The 27,891-nt window shown below is 42.3% G+C and overlaps 2 protein-coding genes across 7 annotated transcripts in view; one reads left to right on the forward strand and one right to left on the reverse strand.

The window, feature by feature from the left end:
- The first annotated feature begins 725 nt into the window (after nt 1-725).
- Nucleotides 726-27,466, forward strand: LOC115585615 (ankyrin repeat domain-containing protein SOWAHB). 5 transcript variants are annotated; one of them, XM_030424130.1, is made up of 14 exons: nt 726-1,027; nt 4,716-4,777; nt 5,233-5,445; nt 6,167-6,277; nt 10,092-10,148; nt 10,575-10,676; nt 15,532-15,544; nt 15,829-15,833; nt 20,942-21,028; nt 22,339-22,341; nt 22,745-22,747; nt 22,838-22,910; nt 23,260-23,355; nt 24,525-27,466. In XM_030424130.1, exons 1-14 carry the CDS (start codon nt 895-897, stop codon nt 24,695-24,697), a joined length of 1,131 nt encoding a protein of 376 aa, XP_030279990.1. In that variant the 5' UTR covers nt 726-894; the 3' UTR covers nt 24,698-27,466. The 5 variants fall into 5 exon arrangements, with proteins under 5 accessions (XP_030279990.1, XP_030279992.1, XP_030279991.1 ...); XM_030424132.1 differs by lacking the exon at nt 15,829-15,833 and adding an exon at nt 16,228-16,230 and having other exon boundaries at nt 15,532-15,543; XM_030424131.1 differs by lacking the exon at nt 15,829-15,833 and adding an exon at nt 18,626-18,628 and having other exon boundaries at nt 15,532-15,543.
- The window catches only part of LOC115585614 (tripartite motif-containing protein 16), a 155,903-nt gene continuing 139,804 nt past the window's right edge, over nt 11,793-27,891 (reverse strand). For both annotated transcript variants that reach the window (XM_030424127.1, XM_030424126.1), the window contains one exon: nt 11,793-14,089. In XM_030424127.1, the coding sequence (XP_030279987.1) occupies nt 12,267-13,937 (1,671 nt within the window). In that variant the 5' untranslated portion in view covers nt 13,938-14,089 and the 3' untranslated portion in view covers nt 11,793-12,266. The remainder of the gene's footprint in view (nt 14,090-27,891) is intronic.

The following is a 27,891-nucleotide window of genomic DNA, read 5'->3' on the forward strand; positions in this document are numbered from 1 at the left end:
AGTTTTTTTTGTGCATATTTTCTAAGACTTTTGAACAGGAGCAGGAGTAACACTAGCAATTTTCCCTCCTCGGGGATCAATAAAGTGTTTCTGATTCTTAATCTGAAAACATTATACGATTACATTCAGAAAGAGATAAGTTTCATTCATCCAGTACAGGGAGACATTTTAGCTTTTGAGTCCTCGGAGCCAAAATATTAATGAGTAATATGAATATTTTGTATTAAAATATTGAAAAAATACATACAAAAAAAAAAAAAATTCTGAAAGTCAATATAATTGTAGAAACATAAATTTTAAAAAGTAGAATAAAGATTTCTTATATTCTTAATCTATTTCTTTATTATTCTTGCTTACATATATATTTTTTCTTTTTTTCCTGCATATATTCTAAGACTTTTGAAAGGAGTGGCTACGTAAGAAAAGCAATTTTCCCACCTCAGGGATCAATCAAGTGTTTCGGATTCTGAAAAAAATAAAAATAAAATTATATGTAGCCAAGTGTAGTACTGCAATAATACATAGGCTATGAAATATGGTAATAAGTAATAAATAAAAAATAAAATAAATCAATCAATCAATCCTACAATGTGAGTGTGTACTGACGGACAAATATCAGTTAAAAATAAATAAAGATTAAATCAGATGCTGTGTAAATGAACACAGGATGGTTTGAGAATAAGACGCCGAGTATTTGAAGGGTTAACAGGAGGAGGCGCAGCAGCGGTCATCTCCTCTGGGTGGAGTGAAGTTCAGACATGTACGATACAACTAATTAGCCCAGAGACTCTGCTGCTGCTGCTGCAGGATGGCTCACTGAAAGTGTATTAAAAGGATTATATAGATATAAAAACAGACTTTTCTTTGACTGTGTGAACGCTGAGCGGAGCTGAGATGTGTGATGTGAGTGAGGAGTCGCTGCTGGATTACTTCTGCTCCACCGGAGGCAGCTCAGGCAGAGTCAGAAACGCAGACTTACTGAAGACATTTAAGCCTTTTATTGGCCACAGTGACCTGCAGCTGCGGGGTGAGTAACCTGTCGATGTGTTGCGGGTGAACATAGATGAAAATGTGCGACAGAAAATGCGAGGGAAGTGTGATTATTCTCGGTGCTTGTTGGGTGGCATTCATATAAAAAAAACAAAAAAACGACCGCGTGTTTTCCCTGACAGACCTCATACTTGGATTAATATGATTTTGTATTTGAACGCAACATCCAGCATCTGCATCAACAAAGCTGGGGTTGTTTTCTGTCCTCTCATTGTTCTCCGTTGAAGGCAGACATCTGGTTTGCATTATAAGCCCCTTCGCAGAGCTGCAGCTCCAGCAGGAGGATTGTGTCATTTCCTCCCCTCAGGCCAGTTGAAGCTGCCTGGTCCCTGAACGCAACACAAGCCCATCACCATGATCACCACAACATGTCACTGTGCTGAGTGTCATGGAGGCTCCTGTGGCTCCTCACACTGAGCTGGAGACCCTGTTACAGATTCACTAGGCTCTCTGCTGCTCCTCTCCACCCACATACTGTACACGATGCTTATGTAATCCTCTTCTGAATCATAACACCTACATTCCTCTCATATTTGGCCTCTCAGATGAATGTTTTTTGGTGTGCTGTTATGCTCACTTTTGCTAGGTACACCTAGCTAACACAGACCTGTTACAAATCCTGCCCATCACATTTTACAATTATGTTATTATAATTATGTCAATTTTAAAGGAAGAAATAACACAAATCTAGCTGTTAAAAATGTTAAAAGTTAAATTCAATGCCAACGTTTGGTCTGGTATGATCAGTTGCTTCTGGTGGCTAACGTTACGTTAGTTTACACTAGCTAGAGCTGAAACTCTTTATCGGTTCGTTAATAGACAGGAACTACATTTACAGATTTTTATAACAGTCATTGTTTCAGTCACTTTTTGTTGTTTTTGGGTGTTACCGTGATGTGCTCTTTTGCTAGCTACACCAAGCTAACACAGCTAACACTGCTCCTTACCACCACACTTTAAAACTCAATTTTATCAATATCAAAAGAAGAAATAACACAAATCTTGCTGTTACAAATGTAAAAAGTTAAATTCAACACCAGCGTTTGGTCTGGTATGATCAGTTGCTTTTGGTGGCTAATGTTACATTAGCTTACACTAGCTAGAGCTGCAACTCTTAATCAGGTCGTTAATGAACAGGAACTAAATTTACAGATTTTTATAACAGTCATTGTTTCAGTAATTTTTGTTGTTTTTGGGTGTTAGCGTGATGTGTGCTTTTGCTAGCTACACAAAGCTATCAGAGCTAACACTGCTCTTTACCACCACACTTTAAAACTCAACTATATCAATTTTTAAAGAAGAAATAACACAAATCATGCTATCACAAATGTAAAAAGTTAAATTCAACACCAGCGTTTTGTCTGGTATGATCAATTACTTCTGGTGGCTAACGTAACTTTAGCTAACACTAGCTAGAGCTGCAGCTAATAGACGGTTAATCAGTTCATTAATGAACAGGAACTAGATTTACAGATTTTGATAAAACTCATGTTTCAGTAATTTTTTTTGTGGTTTTTGGGTGTTAGCATTATGTGCACTTTTGCTTGCTTTACCAAGCTAATGCAGCTAACACTGCTTCTGTCCATCACACTTTAAAACTCAACTATTTAAATTTTCAACTCCGTTCACAGATTTTAAATACAAAGTAATTGTCATTTTTTGTTATTCTTGAGTTTTGGCATAATTTGCACTTTTGCTAGCTACACCTTGCTAATGTAGGCTAACAGCCCTGTAGGCTAATATATCCTTCCATCGTCACTTTCAAAAGAAGAAATTTCACACATTTCTGTTACTAAAGGAAAAGTTAAATTCAATAGCAATAAAACACAATATTACTCAACTAAGACATTGAGGAGTTTTGCTGGTATGTAGTCTGGTATGACCAATTGCTTCTGGTGGCTAACGTTAGCTAAAGTTAGCAAGAGCTTCAGCTAGTCGGTTAATCAGTTTGTTAATAAACAGAAACAAAAAAACTACAGTTTTTGTTAATAGAGCAATTGACATCAGTCAATTGAGAGAATAATTGCTGGTTGCAGCATCAGTGTTAGCCTTACTAAACTTCAGATATATTACCCAGTTAGTTGTCTGACTTTTACCTACTTTGTTTAACTATTACACCACAATGGTTTTTTTTGCTTAGTTACACAGGAATGTTTATCTTGAGTTTTGCTAACATGAACTTACGTTAGCCACCGGAAGCTAAGCTCACACCAAAAAAAAGACCGTGGCAGAGTGCGTTAGCTGAGCAATAAGGAGCTTTTTTGTACATAAAAGAAAGAAAAAGAAAAATCAGAACAGGAACGTTGCGCAATTGATTCCTCTGAAAAGAGCTGGACAGACAGGATTTATTGCATCACTGTTGTTTTAGCCTGCATTAGTTTTAACCAGCTCTACCGAGAGTAAACACGTCTTATTGACACACTAAATGATATCTGCAGCGAGATGTTGCAATACTTTTGGCCCAGAAGACAAATATGATCGTGTGACGATTCATTATCTGTCCACCGAAGCATGTCTTTACCTTTGGCACTGCCTGAAACACAAACATATTTCAACCTCCCTCTAAATGATTATCCAAAGTGACCTTGTATTGCCGTCGCCAGCATGTTCTGTCCAGATGCTATGTCAGCACTGCAGTTGTCGACAGAGGTTTAGGGAGAGCTGCCTTGATACTCTGCCATCTGACGAGGCCGTCCAATTAGAAAAAGTGCTTCCCACACAGTTAAGGGGGCTGTCGTTGCATGTGGTTGCAGATTTCCACGTCGTAATTGTGATGATAGTGTTTTAATCATAATTAAGTCCACATGCATGACTGGATGTGGACCTCTAATGGGGTTTGCTTCTTTTCATCAGATCGGGAAAGAACTGGGGCATCGGTGGGAAGTGTGGCGGTGTCGTTGGGGGGGGGCTGGGGTGCACATGTGTGGTGTTGTTTGCGCAGACCTTTCGGCTAATAAATAACTAGCGCACACAGGGTGTCAGTCGCTGAGGCTGGTGAGGAATTCTTTTGTTGAGACAGATGTAAGTGGCAGCTTCCTTTTGGATTTCCTGTTGTTGCGAGCCGCGCAACTATCTCGCCGCGGTTGTACTTTTTCCTGTACGACGTCAGGAAAAAGGAAGCACTTCAATTGTCCACATGCACACCTTAAAGCAGCATGAATGGAATACCTTGAAAACGTGCTGCTCGTGTCCCTGATAATCAGAGAAGGTCGACTCTTAATCCCGCCGTCTGCATATCTGCAAAGAGCGATGGCGTTATCTGATGAGGTCGACCAGCTCGTCAGCTGGAGTTGTGTTTGGTTCCCACAGGAAACATTTACCCGACGTCTTAAATGACTCAGGTTTCTGCCTCGTGGGGATGAACTGGGATCTGATCGTATCTTGGCTGGAGGGGGAAAGCCCTCTTTCCTCTGTTGTTTGCAGTTTCCACTCGTCTGTCGTAAACATACACAAACACGTTCTAGACGCGTTTTTATTCGGACGTATTTACAGTAAACTTAATTCAACCTCCTTTCGGTCCCTTTTCTATTCTGTCTGATTTTATACCACGTATTTTCTGATTTTCCCAGACATTTTTATTGTTGGAACCACTTGTGTATTATCACTGCATGTGAAAGTATTTGAAGTTATATTTAGTTTTCAGGTTTTTTTTCTCTCCCCTGCAGCTAAATACAGAGAGGAATTCAAGCTCATCATCGACCGAATCGCCGTGGTGAAGTCAGAGAATGTGAGTGAACCGTTTGCATATTTTTACCTTTTGTGGATAAAAAGCTCGGCTGCCATCGTCTCCTGCGTCCTTATCTCGACCCTGAGGCATAAACATACTATATACATACGTACGGGAGATGTCTCCTGCGTCACTGAAAGGTCTAATGTGTGTTTGTAACTGCATATTTGACCTTTGCCGACTTCCTTAACAGTTGGAATGTCACAAAATCAGACTTGTATGAACACATATGTAAGGAGAGTACAAAGAAACGTCCCTTCTTCAATAGAATCATTCTGCACAGAGAAGCTTAAACATCCAAGTAAAGGAACAAGAAGGAAAAGACATTTCTGAGCCTCCTAGATAAAAAACAACAACCATTATTGGATGAAAAACACAAATAAAAGTACAAAAGTCTTGTACTGTTGTTTTTTTCTACTTTTCAGTGTTATATTGTGCTTTTTTGTTTGTCACAGGGTGAGAAGTATCTCGTCCTAAAGAAGCGATACAGGCAAATGCTGCATGAGCGAGACGCCAAACATCCGGCGGCAGACGTGGACGGACGGCGACACTCGAGCCCGGCCAGAGCTCCGGCCGCGGCGCGATGGGACGCCTCGACTTCTCCTCCTCGACAGAAGGAGCGGCAGGATGAGCCGATGTCGTGCGGAGAACCCGACAGCGCCGCCGAGGTGAATTTAAAATCAGCAATCTATTCTACTTGAAACAAAATAAACCGTGGGACAAACTGAGGGTGACTCAACATCAACACTGGGTGCTAAAATGCATCTCGCTGACTCTGGTTTCACCCCGACACACACACGCCGTGTTTACTCCTCATGTGAATGACGCATTCATCTCTAAACAAGGCCGTCTTTGTGAGCGCGCTCTGCCTTTTCTCTGCTACAGTGTGTCAGCGTTCGATGACGGTCGCGTGGCGCATTCAGTCACACAGAGCGACACTGTGCAGCAGATAAAATGCTCTCTCCTGCGGCTAAGCTAAGTTATCAAGCTATGAGAAGAAAGGGAGGGTCAAAGGGCTTTTTGTCTGCACATAAAGGGCGGAGCTGTTTGAAACTAATGCATAGAAGCACTTTACTGTTGTCACAATAAACAATCGGTGATGGTTTAATGCACAATAATCCTCTGGAAGTACAATTTTACATATTGTTCCTGCAATAAACTTAAGCATTTAATCATAGATTTGAAAGATTAATGACGCACATGACGCGTTCAAACGGGCGGCACTAAAGCTAAATAGTGTTTCGTCTGCACCCAGATGGGGAAGTTAAGTGCAAGCAGAGTGCTAATGCTGTCTGTTAACCTCAGCCGCCACACGACACGGCTCAACGTTTGGCCCGTTCACACTCGGACTGTTTGAGTTCACGGCACATTGTGTCTGTGCTCCTGCAGGACCTGCAGACAGGAACAGCCCTCCTGCAGAAACATCCTGTCCCGCCGGGCCAGGAGCCCTCGGCACCGAGCAACGAGGAGGACGAGCTGGACAAAGATTCAGGGTCAAAGGTGACAATATGGCCGACTGAGAGGTGGAGTTTGGATACTGAGCTGGTTCTCACTGTACGAGGGCTGCAGCAGTATGAGATTTGATAACCATCCCAGACACAATTACACTAAAAGGAATGAAAAAGAGGGTTTTATGGGGGTATAACTGCACAAAATATATTATTTCCTGACATGAAACTTGATATAAAGCAGAGTCCTGCACGGGTTCGGGTACCCGCGGGCACAATTTGGATGAAACGGGTGAAAAATAATGTCCTGTGTCGGACACGGGTGCGGATCGGGTTGGACGCCTAGAGAGCGTCATTTTCATGGCGTCAGGTGCAAAAAAAAAAAAAAATCATTAGCGACACATCTACAAAAATATGCCTGCATTTCAAAATGATAAGCATGTACGGTATATTTCATATGAGCTCATTCATGCGTGCTTGCGCCCTCCCAGAACTCCCATTCCCCACGCTGGCTTACTTTCATTTTTAAAAATTGCGTCAGTCTAATTTTGCTTCGGGTGCGGATCGGGCGTCGGTATCAATTTATAGCGGGTCGGCCCGGGTGCGGAATGTAATTTGTGCTACTGTCGGGAAACGGGTCGGATGCGGTTTTAAGTACGACGGGTACGGGCGGGTGCGGGTTTGCAAAATAAGACCCGTGCAGGACTCTGATATAAAGTTGTCATCTATTTTTAAAAATGCTCTTCAGGTAAAATCTGTCTACCGCTGCAACCCTCCACTGAACAAAGTAACAGCAGTGTAGATTTTCTGCCCACCTGCACACTGTTAATTATAATGAAGTGATAACACGTGTACAGCTAGATCGCTCCGTTTCTGGACAATCAAGGCGGGAAACGACTTTCACTTTCTGAGTCGCAACAAGATGTTGTTCGTCAGTTTACTCACGCCACAGCCGCACCACATGACCTTAGAAGTCCTCGGATCACTTTTTCACACCTTTCTGTCTCGTAATCTGGAGTCTTGAAGTCGTTCTGGTTTGCACACTACATGAGTAGTGAGACAGGAGCGACTCGGTCCAAACAGTCCAGGTTGGTTTTGGCTGATTTGCAGCATATAAACAGGGGAGAAAAAGAATATTGTTAAGGGTGGTTTATGGACTGAAAACGTATAACTGACCGTATGGTAATGTTGTGATCAGAGCAAGTAGCAGTAGCTGGTTCATGAGTCGCAGACGGGTAATTTCTTCGTCAGTGTTGATCGATTTCCATTTTTAATTGCATTTCCCAGTGTGTGCTCACCGGTCGATCACAGGAAAAGTGATCTCCAGCGAATTTGCCCATCTATTAATCGATTCCATCATTTTTCAAGCAAAACTTGAACGTTCGCTGGTTCCAGTTTTTTTTTTAATTCAAGGATTTGTTGCTTTTGTTTGTCGTGTATGTGAGTAAATAAAGAGTCGTTGGGTTTTGGACAAAAGACGCAATTTAAAGTCATCATCGATTAATCGTGAAAGACGTTAGTCGCAGATTAAAACTATCTCACAGTCACTGAAGGGGATAACCACTGTCTCGCCGGTCGCTGCTCACGCGCGCTTCCTTCTTCGCCCACCAGGTGGTGCTAAGTAAATTACCTGGATTTGTAACCTACAGCATGTTGAATATGAGTGGGAGGAGAACCAGTTGGGGGAGCAGGGAGAGAGAGGGGGGGGGGCGAATCTGCATTTAAATGAAGCCCTCTGTTATTATGTTAAGCAGCAACATGTTGGAACTCATTAGAAAGATAATAATCATTTGTGCCCATTAAAGAGATTGAGATTCATCCCAGCGGAGAGATACTACGTGGCCGCCCTCGATGACCCGCTCAACAGACACATGAAATATGTTGGAGGGTGTTAATGAAGCGCCCGCAATCAGATGAAGTGTGTTTGCTGGAAGTATGAGTCACAGCGGTGAACTGTGTGTGCTGACGGACGGTTCACACTACAGAAGCTCACCTGGCTGCTCCACTCTCATACGCTGTTCTTAATCACAACACCTGAGGCTGGAAGCTTTGATATTATTCTCTCCAGACTTGACAGGAAATATTGTTTAGGACATAATGACACTAAATGTGGGCTGACTCACTGATAAGAGCAGGTTCCTTTACGTTTAACGTTGAGTCAGCCGGAGATGACATCAGCTTAAATATCAAGTTTCCAATTCGAGGTCCAGCTTTACTGTTAATATATCTATACTGTCATACATGTGAGCACATGAAGTACATTGCAGTACATAATTTCCAGAGATAATTTGAGCATTATTGAATTAATATAATTCATGTAGGGAAAATAAAAGAGTTTTTGTCGCTAAACTTAATTTAACTAAAATTAATCTTGGATCCTTTTTGATGGGGTGCTTCCCCTGTCGTTGTTAATGAGGGGAGGCACCGCGATGAATGAAAAAGTTTAAATTGGCCGAACTACAGTTTAACAGAGCTGCATGTATATTGTAGCTCAACTGTCGTACATCATAAGTCCACTTGAGTAAAGAACACGAGGAGAATCTGACGAGAGTTTTCAAAGTTTACAAAAGCGTCTGCTAAATGCCCTGAATGGAAAATGTCATGAAATAATAGTATAAAATATCATTAGTGTCCTTTTTTCTACATTTACATTTTACATTCAGGGCGTTTAGCGGACGCTTTTGTCCAGAGCGACTTACAAGACGTACGTTTGTCACAAGAAAGAAACCACGACAACATATCACCATCGATAAAGTAAGAAAGAAGCGGTCAGCTCACTTTGAAAACCCTCGTCAGATTAGTTTAGTTCTTTTACGTCGGTTTGACTTCACCCGAGACAAAACATCCAGACTGTAACGATCAGTCAATTAATACACGAGATGACTTGCATCAAATTGAATCATCAGTTATTTTGGTGATTGATATAATGGTTCACTTTATCAAGCTGTTGCAAACCGTTGTTTTGTGTCACTTTGGTTTTGGACCGCTGGTCAGATGAAACCCCGAAGCTGTGGAAAACTGAGCGATGATTCCAGACCAGATGAAAAACTTCACAAAATAATCAACAAATGAATTGAAAATAATATGCCGAGGCCCCGAAAGCTGCTAAAAATAAAAGTGCTGGAAGAGGGTTTGGAGTTGTTGTCATGTCTCAGTGTTTCCTTTCATGCCCAACAGTGTTTTTCCTCTGCGTGTTATTACTGCTCTCCACCGAGAGTGCAGGGAAAAAAAATAAAAAATTGGACGTGTGCTGGAGCGGAATAGGCTGGATAAATACAGTCCCTCCACTTTTCATGTTCGGCACGCTGACGGGTGACAGTCTGAGCAGGAAGACATGAAAGGACCGAACGTTTTTTAACACCGTGTCTCCGTGTGATCTGAGAACAATTTGCAGTCGGCTTCTCCTCAAAAACTCAAAAAGTAAAAAACCCCTCTGCCCACTCTCACATAAATCAGCCGGAGTGACACTTTTACGCACCGCCAGAGGGGTTTTTCTGTTGAACCCTTGTAGACTGAAATGGTGACAAAAACACACACACACACACGCGCCCTGACTGTAGGCGTGTTGTTTTTTTTTTGGGCTAATTGTTAATTGGATTGTTATTCATTACCCCCGAAGTGTGAAAACGCCACCTCTGTCGCGCTTGTCTCATTACCTCTCTATCTTGTCTGACGCCCTTTTGGTCAGCTGGAAAACATCACAGCAGTGTGACCGGTGTGTGAAAACTGTGTGTGTGTGTGTGTGTGTGTATACCCTGTGATACCGGATCATGCTGTTATGGCTGATGCGGTGCAGTTAATTTGTGTCACACAGCTTTTTTTGTCACCGCTGAGTAATAGTCGCCTGTTTTTTTCTGTCTTTTCAGTCCGAGTCGGAGCAAGACGAGGAGAGCACGGGCAGTATGGGCTCCGCGGCTGTCGCTGTAAGTCCTTTTTTAAAAATGTCTTTTCTTATTTTTATCTTATTAACGAACACTTAGAGGCATTATTTAAAAGAGTCAAGTCTCCAGAGATCCTCTCGGTGTTAGACGATCATTAACTTCTGATCTTCAGAATCACACGTCCACTCTGGTGTCACTGCTGTCGGTCCTGGTTCCCTTAAACCACGAACAGAAGTAGAAGTGTGAGCTGTGCGCAGTGTGATTGTGGGTGTCTCCCACAATGTGTCAGTCGGCAGTGACTCAGTCGTTTGTAGGAAATGGATTACTGGTTTTGTAGCATCAGCATTATCAAAGGGAGCCCACAACAGGATGTGGACAGTAGGGTGTGTGTCTGGGTGTGTGTGTGTGTGTGTGTGTGTGTGTGTGCACATCTGAGCTCCACCTCCTCCCCTCCTCTCTCTGTAATAGCTGGATCCAATAGAGAAGGAATGGATCTACTCTGCTGCCGGTGCTCGAGTGCCTGACCTCTCTCAGCTGCTCAGACAGGACCCCACGCTGGCTAACAAGAAGGTAGCGCCGCCCACTGCTCCACCTCCTAAAGGATGATTCTGTATTTTTTTTTTTTTTTTTTAATTGTCTTTGGACATCTGTCGTCAGGAGTTGAGGAATTTGTTGTGATCACACGCTACCACAAAGTCTGATGGGGCAAGAAACACGAGCAGCCAAACGTTCAAACCAAGGTCAATAGTTAGACGCTCCACTGATCCAGGACCAGTCTGCCACAATGACACACACACACAAACACATGCAGCAGCCTCACGCTCAAGTAAATGAAAAATCCACATAACAATAAATAAAATGACCTCAATTTCATAAATACACAGTATCTGTTGACTAATGTGTGTCAGGATTCAACTAATGTCCGTCACACTCCAATATGACCAGATTCATTCTGACTTTTCTCCCCCACTTTTTCAAGACTGCTTAATAAATCCTCTTTATTGACTAAATGAACAAACAAAAGAAACAGTTTAAAGAAAGCTCGGCTCATTTCTCTGAAGGACATAAACGCTGAACATTGTGATGCTTCAGGTGGAAAAGTGCCTCAGTTATTGAACCAATCACTACGTTTGTTTAAAATAACCTCGGCATCGCGCTCTAGCTTACACGCTCTTTAATTGACTTTTTCATCATGTTACTTCAAAGTGCATTCATCTCATTCATCTAAAAAGCATATTTGTTACTTTCAAACATCATTAATAACGTTTTCATGTCAGGTCCGAGGCCCAGGAGACCCGTAGAGACACAGACTGAAGGAAACGACAGCTTGAGTTCATCCAGAAGGAGCTGTTAGTTTGAGATTGTTGCTGTTTAAGATTTTTTAAAAATGCGAGCAAAGCGCCACGGTACTGTAGAAAGAGCTCAGCAGAAACATCAGATTTGTTGGACCTCCCGTGTTGAGTTTTATGTTTCTAAACATCACAGTTTCAGCTGAAAATGACAACAGAAATAAAGAAGTCGCATTATCTCTGCAAAGCAAACAAACTGCCAGCTGTTTATCTGGAGCGACTGTTGTTGTTGTTGTGGGTGCGACTTCACACTGATTTGGTCGATATCCTGGAAAGAAGTGCGAGTGAATCAGCTTTGACAAATACTGTGGAATGAAGACGAGAAGAAAACACTTGGTCATTGTTGAAGAAATGTTTTTATTGATAATGCAAACCATCATTTTATTCACACATACCATGAGTAAAGTCTGTTAAAAGACTCTTTTTGAGTGATTTCCTGAACTTCCACACAATCAATTAGTTTGAGCAGAATTACAGCAATGTTAAAGTAAAGAATAAATGATCTCCTTATCGATTACGATCCTGACAATTACACTTTTATACCTGTAGTACCAGATCGGACTCATTCACTGGAAGAGAAACACCACCACGCACATGCACGAATACAAATATTCCACACACGTAGAGCACAGAGAAGTTTACGTTCGACTGCAGAGAAATGTCAGTTCAGGCAAACAAAAATGATCAGTGATGAAGAAACTCAATCATTTACAGAACTGCAAATGGGATGCATCAAAGTACCGCCCCATAATGTTTGATTGACAGGATTTAAACGCAGAATTCGATCCTCTGTCCCTTAAAGGACTTCCGTTTATTCCAGTTTACAGAACTCAGCAGTGTTTCCTGTATTCAGAGGATAAAAACCAACATAGAGCGGCTCGGTGAATGTGGTCCGGACTCTGTAGATGAGGCTCATGGTTTCACGGACGCTGTAGAAGGACAGAATACCTGCTCTGTGATCGAGATACACTCCTACTGTGGAGGACCGAAGACATGAGACTTGAGTGTTGACATAGTTGTGCCAAAAGACATACCAGTTGTCGGAACATCTTAATGCCCAGGATTTATCGTTGTGACCAAATTTACATTGATATCTCTTCCCTGCTCTGCTGATATTCTTGTATGCGACCGCTATGTCAACTTTCCCGCGCCACTTCACCTCCCAGTAACAACGACCTGTCAGACTCTCTCCGCTCAGGACCTGACACTGTAGAGTGAATCTGTCCGGGTGACTAGAATAAGACTGTTCTTCTTCCATATTTGTTGCCTTTCTGTTGTCCTCAGATAATAAAAGATACGTGTGAGCTGTGTTTGGATCCAGCGTCAGTTCACGCCAATATTTTAAGAATTCAGCTCTGGTCTCGGGCTCCGGTTGTGGCAGTAAAACATCCACTTCAGTCACTGTCAGTGAGATGTTTGTCCATTTCTCACTCAGAGCGTCCTGCAGTTTGTCTCTGACCTCGGTCACTGCCGCTGTCACATCCTCAAAGTACCGCAGAGGACGGTCAGTGAAGCTGAGCGAGTCTGCAGATTCACTGAGTGCTGACAGCGAGGGGTATTTGTGTAGAAACTGGTTGTGATCCTCTGCGTTTGAGAGCTGGTCGAGCTCAGCGTCTTTCCTCTTCAGCTCAGTGATCTCCTGCTTTAGCTTCTCCTGAAGCTCTTTGACTCGACTCACTTCAGTTTTCTGCTGCGATTGGACCTGCAGCGTCACATCAGAGCGTCTTTTCTCCACGAGACGGATCAGCTCGGTGAAGCTCTTCTCACTGTGCTCCACTGCTTTATCAGCAGAGCGATTGATGGCCTCCACCTCCCGTTGAAGCATCTTCACATCTTTCTTTCTCTTCTGGATTCTCTGCTGGATGTGTCGGCGACACACCTCCAGCTCTCTCTGCCTCTCAGTCCTCTCTGCTGCAGCTGACACTGTGTCGTGTCCTTCGTGTTCATCCAGGGGGCAAATATAACAGATGCACTGCTGATCAGTCCGGCAGAACATCTTCATCACCTCCTCGTGATGAGGGCAGATGTTCTCCTGGAGGTGTTGGGACGGTTCCACCAGCTTGTGTTTGGATAACGACGCTGCGTCATAATGAGGCTGGAGGTGTTTCTCACAGTAAGAGACCAGACACTGCACGCAGGACTTGAGTGCTTTGAGTTTTCTCCCAGTGCAGAAATCACAGGCCACGTCTTCAGGTCCAGCATAGCAGTGCTGAGCAGCGGCAGCTTGGAGTCCAGTCTTCTTCAGCTCCTCCACTAAAACGGCTAACACTGTGTTTTTCATCAGGACAGGTCTCGGCGTGTAGGTCTGCCTACACTGAGGGCAGCTGTAGAGTTTCCTGTCATCCTCTTTATCCCAGTGGGTATTAATACAGTTCATGCAGTAGCTGTGTCCGCAGGGAACGGTCACCGGATCCTTCAATACATCCAGACAGATCGAACAACAAATAGTTTCCCGGTCCAGCTGAACTCCTTTCTGCGCCATTTCGCCTCTACGTCTGACAACGACTGTCGACTGCAACTACTGTCTGATTTTCACTTTCTAATAACTGAAACCAGTTTAAGCTCTGATCAAGACAACATGTCTCTGCAGGTCTCTTCCACTGTGTCAGTCACACACATCTTTAAACCGTAGATCTGAAGGGGAGGGAGCAAGGAAAAAGAAATGAACAGAGTGGAGCTTGCTCTGTTTGACAGCAGGAAGATAAAGGGAGGGGTATAAAGCTGATGATTCATGATGGGAAGAGGAGCGGATCGATAGAGAAACTGTGTCTCTGTCTCTCTGCAGAGCATGTGAGAATGTCGATGGAAGGGAGCGGTAGAACAAGAGCAGTATCATTCTCTCTGATGGAGTAACGTCTAATAATAATAATAATAATATCATCATAATAATAATGTAACTACATCATCTATCTACATCTAATGTGTTGACATGATGCGCTGTAGCTGCTTTGGTCCAATAGGTGACCTCATGGGGTTATTGTGGCCTTGGCAATTAGATTTTTTAGTCTTTGTGTAATAAAAGCCAAAGTCCTTGTGAGGCGACTTCTCAGTAGCCTGATTAGCTTGTCATCTTTTATTATAAGGAGACAAAGAGTGATATTATGTCTTATGTCCTCTGAAACATTTGGCAAAACTCTCCACAGCATAAAAAAAAAAAAAAAAACGTGTGTATCAGTCTGCTGTGTGTCTTTGCTCTGGTTGATACATATTAAACTATTTAGTTGTAATAAAGTATCGAGTTGTGTCTCCTTCAAACGGGAGACATATTGTATCAATAAAATAAATATAAATATTTAATAAAACCCATATCTTGCAAGTGCAACATCTTTTTTTAAATAAAAATTGATAAAACAATACGATATATTGAGCATTTCTACCGCAGGGCCAAGGAACAAAGAACCCTTTGAGCATCTCACGAACTGCATTTTCGACTGGAGGCAACAGACCAAATTAGCTAAATTCCTACTGTAGCTTCAAGCACCTCAAAAAGTCCCCACTCCAGGGTTTGGTACTTTCCAAAGTTCAGGAACTTTTGAGTTGGAGTTTACAGTCCAGGACGCTGCTGATTGGTTCACGACTTGCGTACAACTTTATTCACAAAATAAAGGTATTGTGCACCTCCGCTGCATTTCTTGAGATGTTTGCTGACATTAAAAACACGGTGATATTGTTGGATTCCTGACTAATAAAAAAGCAAGATAGATACATAGTGGGTGTGACTGAGAGGGAATAAACGAGAGGAAGGGAGGGGGTCTGAAGTCTCCATTTGGCGTTCAAACATTAGCATCACGCCACAGTCCAAACAAAGAACAACATGATGTTCAGTCTGTTTTTGCATCTTGAAAAAGCAAGTTTGCCTTTAGGTTTTTCTGTCATTTCATCTCCGTTTCTTCACGCAAATAGAGAAGTACAAAAGGGACTTTCAAGCTCCGAGTTAAGTTCGTTTGGGTCCACAGTTTCTTGCCCCGTTGGAATTTGTTGTTATAGCGATGTCGCCCTGTTTCAAGATCTTGGATACAAGGTTTCACTAACGTATGCTTTTGTGTTTTGTGTCGTTTTTTGTCGGGTGGAACCAGGACTTCACCTCGGTGAGTATTTGATCTGTCACTTTGCAGACTGTATGTTGTGAAGTAGCCGTATTTATTATCAACTCACAATCTTGTGTTGGATGTTTATTTTTAATAGAGCTCAACAGTGACTGCTTATTTTCTGAATGGCTCCAATTCCAGAATTGAATTTCCAATTCATTCCCTCAAATGTTGTTTTTAGAAAATTCAGATGCATATATAGTTTTAAGTCTTAATATAGCCAAACAACTATCGGGATTTTAACTACTTTTCCTCGTATCCAAAAAATGCAGCATGTCAAAAAAAGGTTTGTGGTAAATGTAACATTAACGTTCATGGCAGCAGTGACTCGTGACTTTTGTGGGTGTGGTGAACATTTTAATGGTAATCGTGAGCTCCGCCAACCAGAGACGTCACTGCTACAGTGTAGGATTGTGGGTAGTGCAGAAATTCTCTGTTTTTCTTAAAGAAGAATAGATATTACACAGATTTATGGCTTCTACAAGAACATATGCCAACGTTTTCGCAATCTCAAATCTCATTGTAAGTCTGTCTTTGATGGTTACCACTTTATGGATGATAATAAAAAACCTTCGGCACGCCACCGCTGAGCTCTGTTATTACATGATTTTTGTCTGACTTTAATTTCTTTTTTCATTTTGACTCATCGTGGCTCCCGACTGTGACCATGACCGTCCTCTTCAGGGGGTGAGTTTCCTCATTCGCACGTCTGTGTGTAATAACCGAACAGCGAGGTTACTGCAGCCTGTTGAAATGGTGACGAGCTGCATTAGAACCGACCATAATTCGGCTCCGCGTTTCTTGATCTTTCATCTGTGACACAAAACTCCTCGCTCTCAGACCTGCGCCTCTGCTTGTGTAACTTTCACAAGCTCACTCTGCTGAGATTTTTTCCCCCTAATAGTATTCTGTGAACCCTGTGTTAAAACATCCAGATCATGCATTTCAAAGGTCCACTATCAAAAGGATTATGAAAGATAGCTTTTTAGCTCCTGTGCCCCCCTGACAACCCAAATCCTTTTATTTGTCTCCCTGTGCGCTTAAGAGATTTGAGCTCATGTTTGTTGTCCCTCCCCTGTGTCACAGTTCTCACACTGTCCTGTGGCCACGGCGGACCACCTTCTAAGAGGAGCCCTAAGCCTCTGCCATCCCCACCCGGACAAGATAGCATGGCCGCCATTGAAGTGTAGGGAGATGTGGAGGGGAGATTAAGGAGAGTCTTAATGCCCCACAAAGACTTCACCCACTTAAAGATAATCTGAAAGTAATAGAGCAGGCTGGGATTAATTGTAGAACAATGCAGGTTGTGTCCCTGGGAAGGTGCTAAGTCCCCCTCAGGCCTCTTTGATGTTCCCTTTAGCCCTCAGCCTTTCCCCTGTTCGGCAGAGATGGATGCCTTTCCACAGATAACGTACAGAGATACCGTACAAAAGTCACAAGACTCATGAGAACCGAGTCCGTGAAAGAAAGAGTTATTATATCTGATGTGCAGCCGTCACCTCCCGACTCTGCTCGACAGAGGTTATGTTGAGTGTATCAAACGCCAGGCTCTAAATCACATGTTTGAGCAGGACTGAAGGGATTACTCTTCATCCTGGGAGGACTTAAGTGTTTCCTGTTCTGACCAAATGTTTGTTAGGATCAGGTGTTTTTTTTTTTTTTTTTCCCAAGATATGCACTTCAAGCAGCGGTTCAAACACCCAGATCTCACCTGAGTACCCTCCAAACAGACATAAATCCTGAGCGACACGATTACACGTGGACGCACCGAGTACACGTCGAGGACACGTTTGGGATGTGATCTCTCGGACCACATTCAGAGGTGGTCTGGGCTGCATGTGACCGCATTCTTTTAGCAGTATGTACGCAACGTGTCCTGAGCCACAATGAAGGACCGCCCACTCAAACGACGTCCTCCACGAAGCAAAAAGCAGAAGCCGCAACAACAGACAGCAGTTAGCGGTAGATCTAATCTAATCACCGAACTAGTCGTTGCAATATCCCGAGACTCCCTTAACAAATCGTGCAGTTTTGAGCGTTGTTGCATGAGGAAAAATGTAAAGTAAACTTTGCGAAATGGCTACAGCAAATTCTAAATCAGTCAGGTCTTCTTGTTAATTCGGCATTAAATGCAACACATTAAGTTGTTTCCTTCCTTGTTTGTCCTAGTATCACTGTAGCAGTCTGTCTGCTTGTGTGACTTAAATCCTGCTGTTTGAACAAACTGTTCAACTGAATTCTTAATTTACAATAGATTTATGACAGAAGACGACATTTTATTTGACAGTAAACATGTCAAATTGTACAAATACGGTAAACGGTCATCGATGTAGGCTTCTTTTTGTGTCGCCCGTGGAAAAAGTCCCCAGACTTCCTTATAACATATCACAATTTTGAAAGGTGTTGAGTTAAGGGGAAACTTTTATGGGGTGTGAAACGCCATCAGTGACAAATTCTGTCAGCAGCAGATGTTTAAGAACCAACTGTCCGTTTCATCTGATCTAAATATTGGATTAAGAACTGAAATATTCCCAGACGGCCTTTCAAATTTGAGAGTTGTCGAGTGAAGAAAAACTTGCTTCTGCGTCTAAGGTGCATGTTACCTGCCAACATTCAGCAGATGTTTTAGCACCATTTCAACCGATTCACACACAATGTATAAAAGGAAGACGAGATTTTATTGACAGTAAACATGCCAAATTTTAACAATACCGTAAACATTAACCAATGTAGGCAACTTCTTTGACGCCTGTTGAGAAAGTCCCCAGACTCCTATGAAAACTATATTCATTGTCTAGGACGAATTCTTAATTATTTGGGCCATGAGGATATTTCCTTCTTTAAGTGTCCCGGTGATGTGTTTGTTTATTTGCATTTGGAGCTGTGAAGTGAGATCTGATCACAGGTGGAGACACATCCTAACGCCAGGTGTGAACTGATGGACTTACAGCTGTCCACTTGTGATCGGATAACTCTCGACAGATGACGAACACCACGTCTGATCAGTCTCTTTTTTCTCTCCCTGCGCTGCTCGTGACGTGGGCCTCTGTTCCTGCTGTGACGGACTTCCTCTGCCACACAGTTTGTAAGTACATCATTAGCCCATCACTCCTACTCTGTCTTCCTCCACATCAAGTGTCAGGCACACTGGCCTTTGTGTGTCTCCTGTTGATCCGAGTCCTCTTTGGCCACCACTTCCCTCACTGGGGAGCGCGTGGCGGCGACAGAGCCGTCCCTGAGTGATTGGACAGGTGTAGGGGGGTGGAGGGCACCCCAGTGGGCAGGAACAGAAACGAGAGGCGCAGGAAGGGAAGACGCCGCATCCTGTTCAGCCTCGTCCATCACCCGCGCCCACTGGGAGAGCCGCCGAGCCGCCCGTCAAACATCCCTTCGGCCAATCTGTCTTCAGATGTGACAGGGGACGGACAAAAGAGACGGAGAGACTCGAGCCAGACAGCATCTATCACAATCTGTCTGCCAGACGCTCGACACAGTGAGGTGTAGCTACGCATCGCTCCCAAGGTCCCTTCAGTGGGTACAAGCAGACATTTTTCTCCTGCTAGCTGCTGGACAGGCTCGTCGTGCCACGATTAGCACAATTAGCGTCATAGCCTCCAAACACAAAAGGACTTGTGTCCCGTTCAGCCAATCGACCCAGTTCGTGCCTCTCGCGTGTTATTGTTACATTCAAGCGACAGAGCTGAACATCTGTTATTGACTCGTGATGGAGTTTAACAACACTTACAGCTGTTCTGAGGACTTTCACAACATGTTCTGCACGTCACAAGACAAGAAAAAGACATTTTCAACCTAGTTACGGCTACATTTCCTCAGCCAGTTACCTGGAAATGAAAATATGAGCCTATTTTTGGCATTATAATACAACAATATCAACAAATACAACTGATAGCAAGATGTTTATATTTTGGTTCACATTAAATAAACTAAGAAAGGACACACAGTAAGTCATTTCGTGAAGACAGCTTTGTTTGGACTTTGGGAATACAGGTGTTACCTACCGGGCCTTTCAAAGATTGACAGGTAATGGGGTTTTTTTTGTAGGCTCAGCTCTGTGACTTCAATGTAATATAATAATGTAATATAATAGACGCATTATAGAACGAGATACCAGACCAAAAGATGGTCCAATGAGAATTGCTCACGTGCCACATATCCCAAAAAAGTTTTCAGGTTTCCCTCCTTCTTCTTGTGAGAATGTTAGAATATTAAATAGCTTTTCTCAGCTTGATGAAGGGATCGAAACTACAGTCTTTAGTTAATAAGTTACAGAATAGAAAGAGTCATAATTAACCATGTTTCGGTCAACAGCGTTACTGTAGTCTTTTAAATGGTTCACTATGAGGATAATGCTTATTCCCCACTGTGCTGCAGGGGAATTTTCATTTTTTTTAAAGAACTCAGTGCTCAGTAATTAAGAACATTATTTGAGGAAGGTGTGAATCTGTTTACAAATGTTACGGATATTTACTTTTTTCCATAATGGAGCATTCTTTGTCACATATCAGGACTTGAGATATTCCCAGTTCTGCCGATGAACTAACACCAAGTTATTTAATTGTTCTAAAAATATTGTTGCGCTTGGATAAAAAACTGTGTAGAGCTAAAAAAAGAGAGAGAGAGAAAGAAAAAAACAAAACAAAAAAAGGCAGTTTCTCATCCAAGAGTTTCTTTCTGAAGTTGCCAGACATAAATAACAGATATTGAGGTTATAAGCTTTTCATCAGGTAATTCTGAAACGGTTACCATTTGATTTACCGTGTTAAGTGTCGGACTAAGAAGCGGTGGATGTGGTTTTACTCACACCGCCGACATCTGCACCTACACTCTGCTTTCACCTGCTGATGGCCCATAATTACGCAGCTTAAAGTGTGCACGAGATCACAGCTCTGGTCCAACAGGTGGATGTGGTTTGCATGTGACTCGTGTTTTTTTTCTTCGAGTCTCTCTACTTTTGGACATGTGTGGGTGTATCTCTTAAGAGTTGTGTCGCGTGGGGCCCCCAGTGTTTTCCTCCTTGACGTGTGCTGACAGTAGTGCGCTGATGTCTGGGTGGGTCTCCGCTCTGCAGGTCACACTAACATCATCAATCTTCCCCCCCGGTGACAGGCGGCCGGGCCCCCCAACCGTGGGCACAGTGCTGTGTTGTTTTGTAATTAGGCTCTGTTAGATGGCAGGAAACCATCTCTCCATCGCTCCTTCTCACCGATCCCTCCATCCGTCCCACTCCCCTCTGTGCGCAGCTGGCTCTCTGCCCTCTCGCGGAGCCAATGAGAGGCTCGGCTTTGACGACTCGTAATGATGCTGCCGTAATTATCGCGGCTGACAATAGTCCACAAGAATGTTCTGAGTAACTCTCGTTTTCCTCCGCTGCACACAGACGGCGCTGCACTGGGCGGCTAAACACGGCAGCGAGGACATGGCCGCTCTGGTGGTGAACGCCGGTGCCGACGTCAACACCAAATCAGTGAGTGATGTTCTCATCTGTAGACAAGGATTTTAAAAGGGCAAATCCACCTATTTAGTTCTCTATTAACCACTGAACAAGATGTACGTTTGAATACAAATAAAACAACTAAATACACATTTATTTCCTTGAAGGAATATTTCTGACATTCTGGGAAAAATATGTAATTGGATTCTGGATGAGAGTTGTATGAAAAGACTGATGAAAGTACTATAATAATAAATAATTATATACGTTTTATGATTTTAAAAGGGCAACTCCATCTGTTTAGTACTGCACATCAATAAATTACAGGGATTTACACAAGACAGGGAAATTATCCCAATTCAAGCAGCAAAAGGTCAAAATATCCTCCCTGTTTCCTTAAAATACTGGATCCTACATTTCCCATAATGCAACTGAACAGCATCTTTCACATAGAGCCCTGATGTCTGAGCTAGTTTCTGTAACTCAGCGAGGATTTCCTTCATCTGTCTTTCTGGAAAAAGCTGAAAAACAACATATTCCTGTTGTTTGATTCCTATATTCTAAGACAATCCTCTGATTTCAAAAAACAGAATTATTTCTTGTCAGTGTACAAAAAGGACCCACTCCCATGAAGATCTACCAGCGCAGCAGCATGAGTTCCATACCTCCATATTCAATAAAAAGACTTCTACAATCATTTTCCCAACTTCTGTCTGTAATCATCAGACATGTCTGTGTTAACGCCGACGTCTCGACTCGCTCATGGATTCCTCTGTTGAGCTGTGATGTTTAACCTGCAATAGACTGTAAAACCAGCTAAAATAAGCAATTGATGGTGGGGTTTGTTACCTTTTAAATCTTTTACTTGAGTCTTTCTTCAGTCCTCAACGCCAGCTGGACAATGTTTGAGTGCTGCCTAAAAAAGACGAATAGGATAATATCACAACTTCCCTAGCTTCAATGCAACGCGGGACGTAGCATCTTGCAGGAAAAGGGCGAAAATTAGCGTCGTGTTTCCATTCCTGCCGATTGAAGCTCGAGCCAGTAAACACCTGTGACTACTGCAGAGGTCACTGACTCTAAATACTAAATAGTAATTGTTCTCTTTACTCGTGAAGATGAAAGCCAGATGTTAGTGTGTGGGATTTTAGTATCTGATGTTTCATCCCAGCTCAAGCTAACCCTGACGACAGCACCTGGGTTTTTTATCAGAACTTCAGTGCTCGTCACGATGAGCAAACTAAACTTCATGTGTCAGATCAGTGGAGTGCCCCTTTAATTCTAAGGTTAAGTGCAGTTTTCTCAGTAACGTATTAATCTTTTCTTTTTCTTCTCTCTTGCAGCATGTGAGTATCCAGTATTTAAATGGCGAGTTGACGGGTACGTACAGTGACCTGTTCGATGTTAGCGGGCAACAACGTGGCTGCCGGTTTCTTCTTCTGTGCCTCTCGGTGACGTAATGCGCCGAAAAATGATCTCTATGAAAATCCAGCTGTGCAAATGAATCACAGCAGCACGTGTTGTCGGGCTTGCAGGAGCTAATAAATCATGTCATGTCATGTTAATTGTTTCCCAAAACAGTGCGTCTATGTGCGAGCATGCACCACTTGAGAACTTTGCAATTTTGGGGAGAATTACCAGGCAATTATGTTTTTATCATTATCTCGTGTTTCCATAACCTTTTTGCTAATTTGTGTGTTTTTTTCATGCCGTCGTCATTGGCTGCGTTCCGGGCCTGGGAAACTCTAGGGGGTAGGTATAGAACACATGGCACAGAATAAACGTTTTAGATTTTCTTTATGGATGTTTTCCTTTTGTTTAACTCTTGTTCTTGTTCTGCAGGGATACACACCTTTACACATCGCAGCGTTACACGGTCATCGGCATATTCTAGACCTGCTCGTGGGAACATATGGTAAAAACTTGCTTTTATTTAACCCATTGGTGCCTTAAAAAAATCCTAGTTTTGCTTTTAAACGTAACATGATTCAGAAATTGAGCCTCTTTCACACCAACGTTGACAATAATTGCCAGCAAATTGAATTAAAATCTTAATTTAATGTAAGATACAGGATCTGCAGTGCAGTCAATCAGTGTAAGAGTGACAGCCGGTTCCAATCTGAACGTGGGAGGTTTTGTTTACCTTCGGATCGCGGCTTGTTTCTCAACGCTTTAGGTGTGAGGTGTCAGTGAAGAAGCTTAAATACAGCCGCCCCTCATGACGAGTCTCAAGTCTTCACAGATGTCATTTTTCTTTTTATCAGGGGCCAAAGAAAACTTACGGGACTACAGCGGTCGACTCGCCCTCCAATATCTGAACATCAAGGAACCAGAGTGTCCGGAGGAAGACTGCGAGCTGCGTGAGTTTCTCACACTTACATATTATTTGATGAATAATAAATGATTATGTTTTATAAATTTTAAAAAAAATCTTTTCTGACTTCTTCAGTTACATGCTGTTTTTTTTACTTATTCTATTTATTATGTTGTATTTCTCAATGTTTTGCTGTTCCCTGAATTTTTCTATTTTAGTTTATGTGCCCATGTGATTTTGAAACACAAAATAACGTTTATTTACCTTCCTACTAAATTAATATTATAAGGACAGTACGCCAGCTTTTTATATGCAATATGTGTTTCAATGTCTCAAAGAGTTAGATAAAGCCTTTGAATTGTTTTCTGACTTAATTACACCCAACCAAAACTTAAGTACATTTGTAAAACAAAGTAAAAAAAAAAAGCAATTTGGGAAAATTTGGCTCATTTGGAAAGTAGGCTAAAGAGACCAGTAACACTCTCACGCCTGTTAGCCTGATACTAAGCTACTGCAAGCAGCCAATTAGCTTAAATTAGCTTAGCAAAACAAGGTAAACTGGTTTAAATTGCACCAATTAACCAATTATATCTCATTCCATTAATCTATACAACAACTTGTAGTTTTATGTGTGTGCCGCTCATTTTGCTAAGCTAAATTCAGTTCTGGCTTCGGCTTTATATTCAACAGCCTGTTCCTTTAAATTGGTTTGCTCTCTGAATAGCCTATAGCCTGTAGCTGGAACAACTAAAAGCCAGTAACAGTACTGAGGTGATTTATGGAGTTTCCTAATGGATAGATATCGGTAGCATTATTGCTAAAGTAACTGCTAAATGTAGCTGCTGTTAGGTAGCTAGCGCGGTTAGCCGTTGTATTTGCGGACTCCTCCTCAGCCCAGTGAGAGAACATCCTCCCTGCTGTATTCCTTGATGTCACAATGGCCTTCATCACCTGACCGTGTTCACTGGTAGCAATGGTACCTGCTACTGGCTACAGAAAACAGCAATCAAAACCAATGAAAAGTCCCTCCCAGCTTTTATAGGGAACATGTAACTATGACAAAACAAATAGCACTCCGTTTGCTGTTTCATGAATACGAATATTTCAAAACTCCACAGATCCCAGATGGAATACTGCATGACAAGGTAGCTTCTTTATCGTGACGTGGGAATCTCCTGTATCAGTGACCTTTTTATTTGTTGTGATACATCCCAGCCTTTCAAGTCACTCAGGCCCGAGAGCGGAACAGGAACAGGAAGTTGGCGTCGTTGTTCCACTCCAAGAAGAAGTGGGGCTCGGCGGAGGAGCTGGCTCCGATCGAGGAGGAGAGGACGGCGTCGCATCAGCTCGTCCTTCCTGCGTTCAGACCCAGAAAATTCTCCCGCTGAGGAGAAACAAGACGCCGCTCTGCTACACTCGCGTATATTCACACACACGATGTAAACCTACAGTACATTTTTATACAAAGGAAGTGATAACGTGTATTTATTCTGCACACACACACATATTGAAGCCTGTGCTGTTAATACCTGCGCTTACTGACACAATCCGATTGTTGATGCTTCAGCTCCGACGGATGCGCCGTTGAGTCGCGTGCTCTCGATATTCGTGCTTACCACAGAGTATTCTTCTTGAAGCCTTTAAATGTTAATGAATGTCGCTAAATGTTACGTATGCCTTACGATTTCAAACGAGCTCAGGCCACATCGCCTTCGTGTTAAACGAGTGAACAACTCCGCAAAGTAAACGCGTCCAGATGATGAAGATTAATTCTCACCACGAGGCTGCAGATAATTAAGACTTTTGTTACCGTCAACAAATCCAATGAAAACACCGAAGGCGACAGCGTTTGAATCTGTTCCCTCGTCTGTGGCTCGCAGCCCTCTTTAGTTCCCACCAACCACAAATATCTTTCAAACAAACATGTCACAAATATATTCTTTGGTTTAAAAAGAGATAAATATTTCATTAAAACAGCCGAGCACTGTAGTTTCCAGCAGACGTTACTCAGTCATGCATTCACTCATTCAGGACTCAGCTGTAGATCTGACGTTCCAGTCTGTATTTGTCGGCAGGAAATAATCAACGATGCCTGAGGTCATCACAGCAGTGTGGCTCATTGATGAGTTTTAAAATAGCTGTAAGACAACAGCGGAGCTCTTTTGGTTTGGCGATTTTTAAGATGATTTGTGTGTTTTTGGCCCGTTAGCGATCATCCGTGCTCAACAGTCTGCTGAATAAAACACAAGCTGTCAGACAGCGTCAGTGATTTAGATTCATGTCCGCGTGGCGCTGTAATCGACATGCAGAGACACTTAATTTTGTAAAGTGTGTCAGTAGAGCGCATACCTCCACCCAGGCACATCAGCCCCCCTTTTGTACTCAAGTCACAGATACGAGCCACCAAAATACGCCTGATTTTAAATCGAGATCAGTGCACTATTTCCTGAGAAATCATCGGAAAAAGTCTAAGCAAGAAAGAATTCCTGGATCCGTCCCAAATGTTACCTTCTATTCTCAGCCGAGATCCATCCTCCATCCAAGTTGTGTGGAAATTCGTTAAATGGTTTTTGTGTAATCCTGCTGAATGTTACACTCACTCAAAAAGCCAGACAGTGTTGGTTAAAAAATTAAAAAAAACACCTGCAGCCGGCACTAATGAGTTAGAATAATGAAACAGTTTAAATGAAGAAATCTAACCTTTACATTTAATTAATGGTGACTGAATTTGATTTCTTCGTTTTTGCAATTTATCTGCAAGGGAAGGTTTTAATGTAATCTGCTGCAGATCTGTGGTGGGATCTACGACTCTGCCCTGCTCTCCTCCCTCCAGCTTTAAGAAAACACCACACAACCCTCGACCGGATCATTTTCCTACAGTCCCTAGTTGTGATGAAAATCTTTATCCTTCAGCTACGAGTGTGACAACTCAAGCTCTTCATGCAACAAAGCCATTTTTTACATTTTTACATTTTTTGCGATTGTTTATTTTGGTTTATAGACGAAGTAGCTTGTGAACGCAGCTCTGCTCGCTGTAGTCGACTGATATCGATTATTAGAAATCGACGAGACTGAAAGCTGATACGTGGGACCAATTTTCATTTGAAGTAGAAGTTCAGTTCATTAAACTGTTGTTAAGTACAGTTTTCAGGTACATTACTGTCAGGTATTTCCATTTTCCGCTACTTTACATTTCCTCATTTCTTTGATACATTTAGTTGCTTGTTACAGATTCTGAGCATTGAGTGTTTGTAGGCTATTGATTGTGATGTGTTACCAATCAGAAAGTGTTGTCGCCGGGACATCGTGTGAGAGGATGTTGCTTTAGAGCCAAGGAAGCACATTTTTTTTTAATTACTGGAATAGTTTTTGCAAAAAGCTGAATATTGACTCGATAACTGTCCGATAATCTGTCTGCCCCGTATTTCTCCTACGTTATATATTGTCCATGAACGCACCAGCAACAAACCCCAGCTAGGAACGGAGTTATTATGAGACAATAACTTTGATAGATGGTTCGGAATAAATCCAGCAAATAGTAGAAAAACGGTATAAAATGTTAAATGTGCTATTTTTAAGTAAGATTCAGTTTCCTGCAAGTTACATTTCGACCTGTTCTGAAGAAAGATACTTTTTGAAAAAGGGCAAAAATTAGTTTAAAGAAGTTGACAGGAGCGTCTTTGCAATTTTTATTTAATGTTACGTCAGCGTGTTCTTTAAATCGGAGCCATTTTCTAATGATTTGAGTGTTTTGGGCTGCAGGTAAATTCTCTGTCACTTCATTTAACCTCCTTTGAAAAACTCTCGTGTCAAACTGGTGATTGTACTTTAATTTGTCGACCCTCTCGTGTGCCCAAGTGTTAACTTTTGCAAAAGAAACTTGCACTATTACATTCTGAATGAAGTGTCTTTTGGTTTAAAGGGCCTCTTTGTGTTGCTCCCGGCGTCCTTTGTTGTGTGAACGATGCTCGTTGGAACTATTTGTTTATAATTTTGCAGCCGTTTTAAAAAGCTAGTTATGTTTTTTTTTTGTTCAACTTATCGTGTAATCTAAGCTTTAAAAAAAGGAAGAAAAAAAAATGCCTCTGTTACATCTTTTGCACAATATTTATATAATGAAGGTATTTTGGTATTAAATCTGTATTTTATAAATCAAACTGTGTGTCTGTGTTTAATGTCACGCGCTCTGTTTTTTTCCTCCTGCATTGTTCGTTTTGAAAAAAATAACAGTAGTACGTCATTGTGTGCGCCGAGCGGCTCTGCTGCTCATACGCACAAGCTTCTCCTCACAAAAGCAGAGAAGAACAACTTTGTGATAATGCGTTTTTTTTTTCCCTCCTTCTTCTTTCTTTCATTCGGCACAATAACCCCCAAGTTTTTTTAAGCCGCCTTTGATCTCGCTTTAACTACCTGACTTTGCGGGCTACAGATGGAGTAAATATGGGCCCTCCTAACTCTCCATACGGCTTTAGACCTTAATTCCTGATTAGCTGAAAAGGGCAGCACTTGCTTTTGGGTCCTGGATATCAGACGACACAGAGGGGAACAGAGGCAAGTGTTTTTGTGCTTCATTTTTGAAGCG

The sequence above is a fragment of the Sparus aurata genome, chromosome 7 (assembly GCF_900880675.1).
Source record: "Sparus aurata chromosome 7, fSpaAur1.1, whole genome shotgun sequence".
Classification (NCBI taxonomy): domain Eukaryota; kingdom Metazoa; phylum Chordata; class Actinopteri; order Spariformes; family Sparidae; genus Sparus; species Sparus aurata.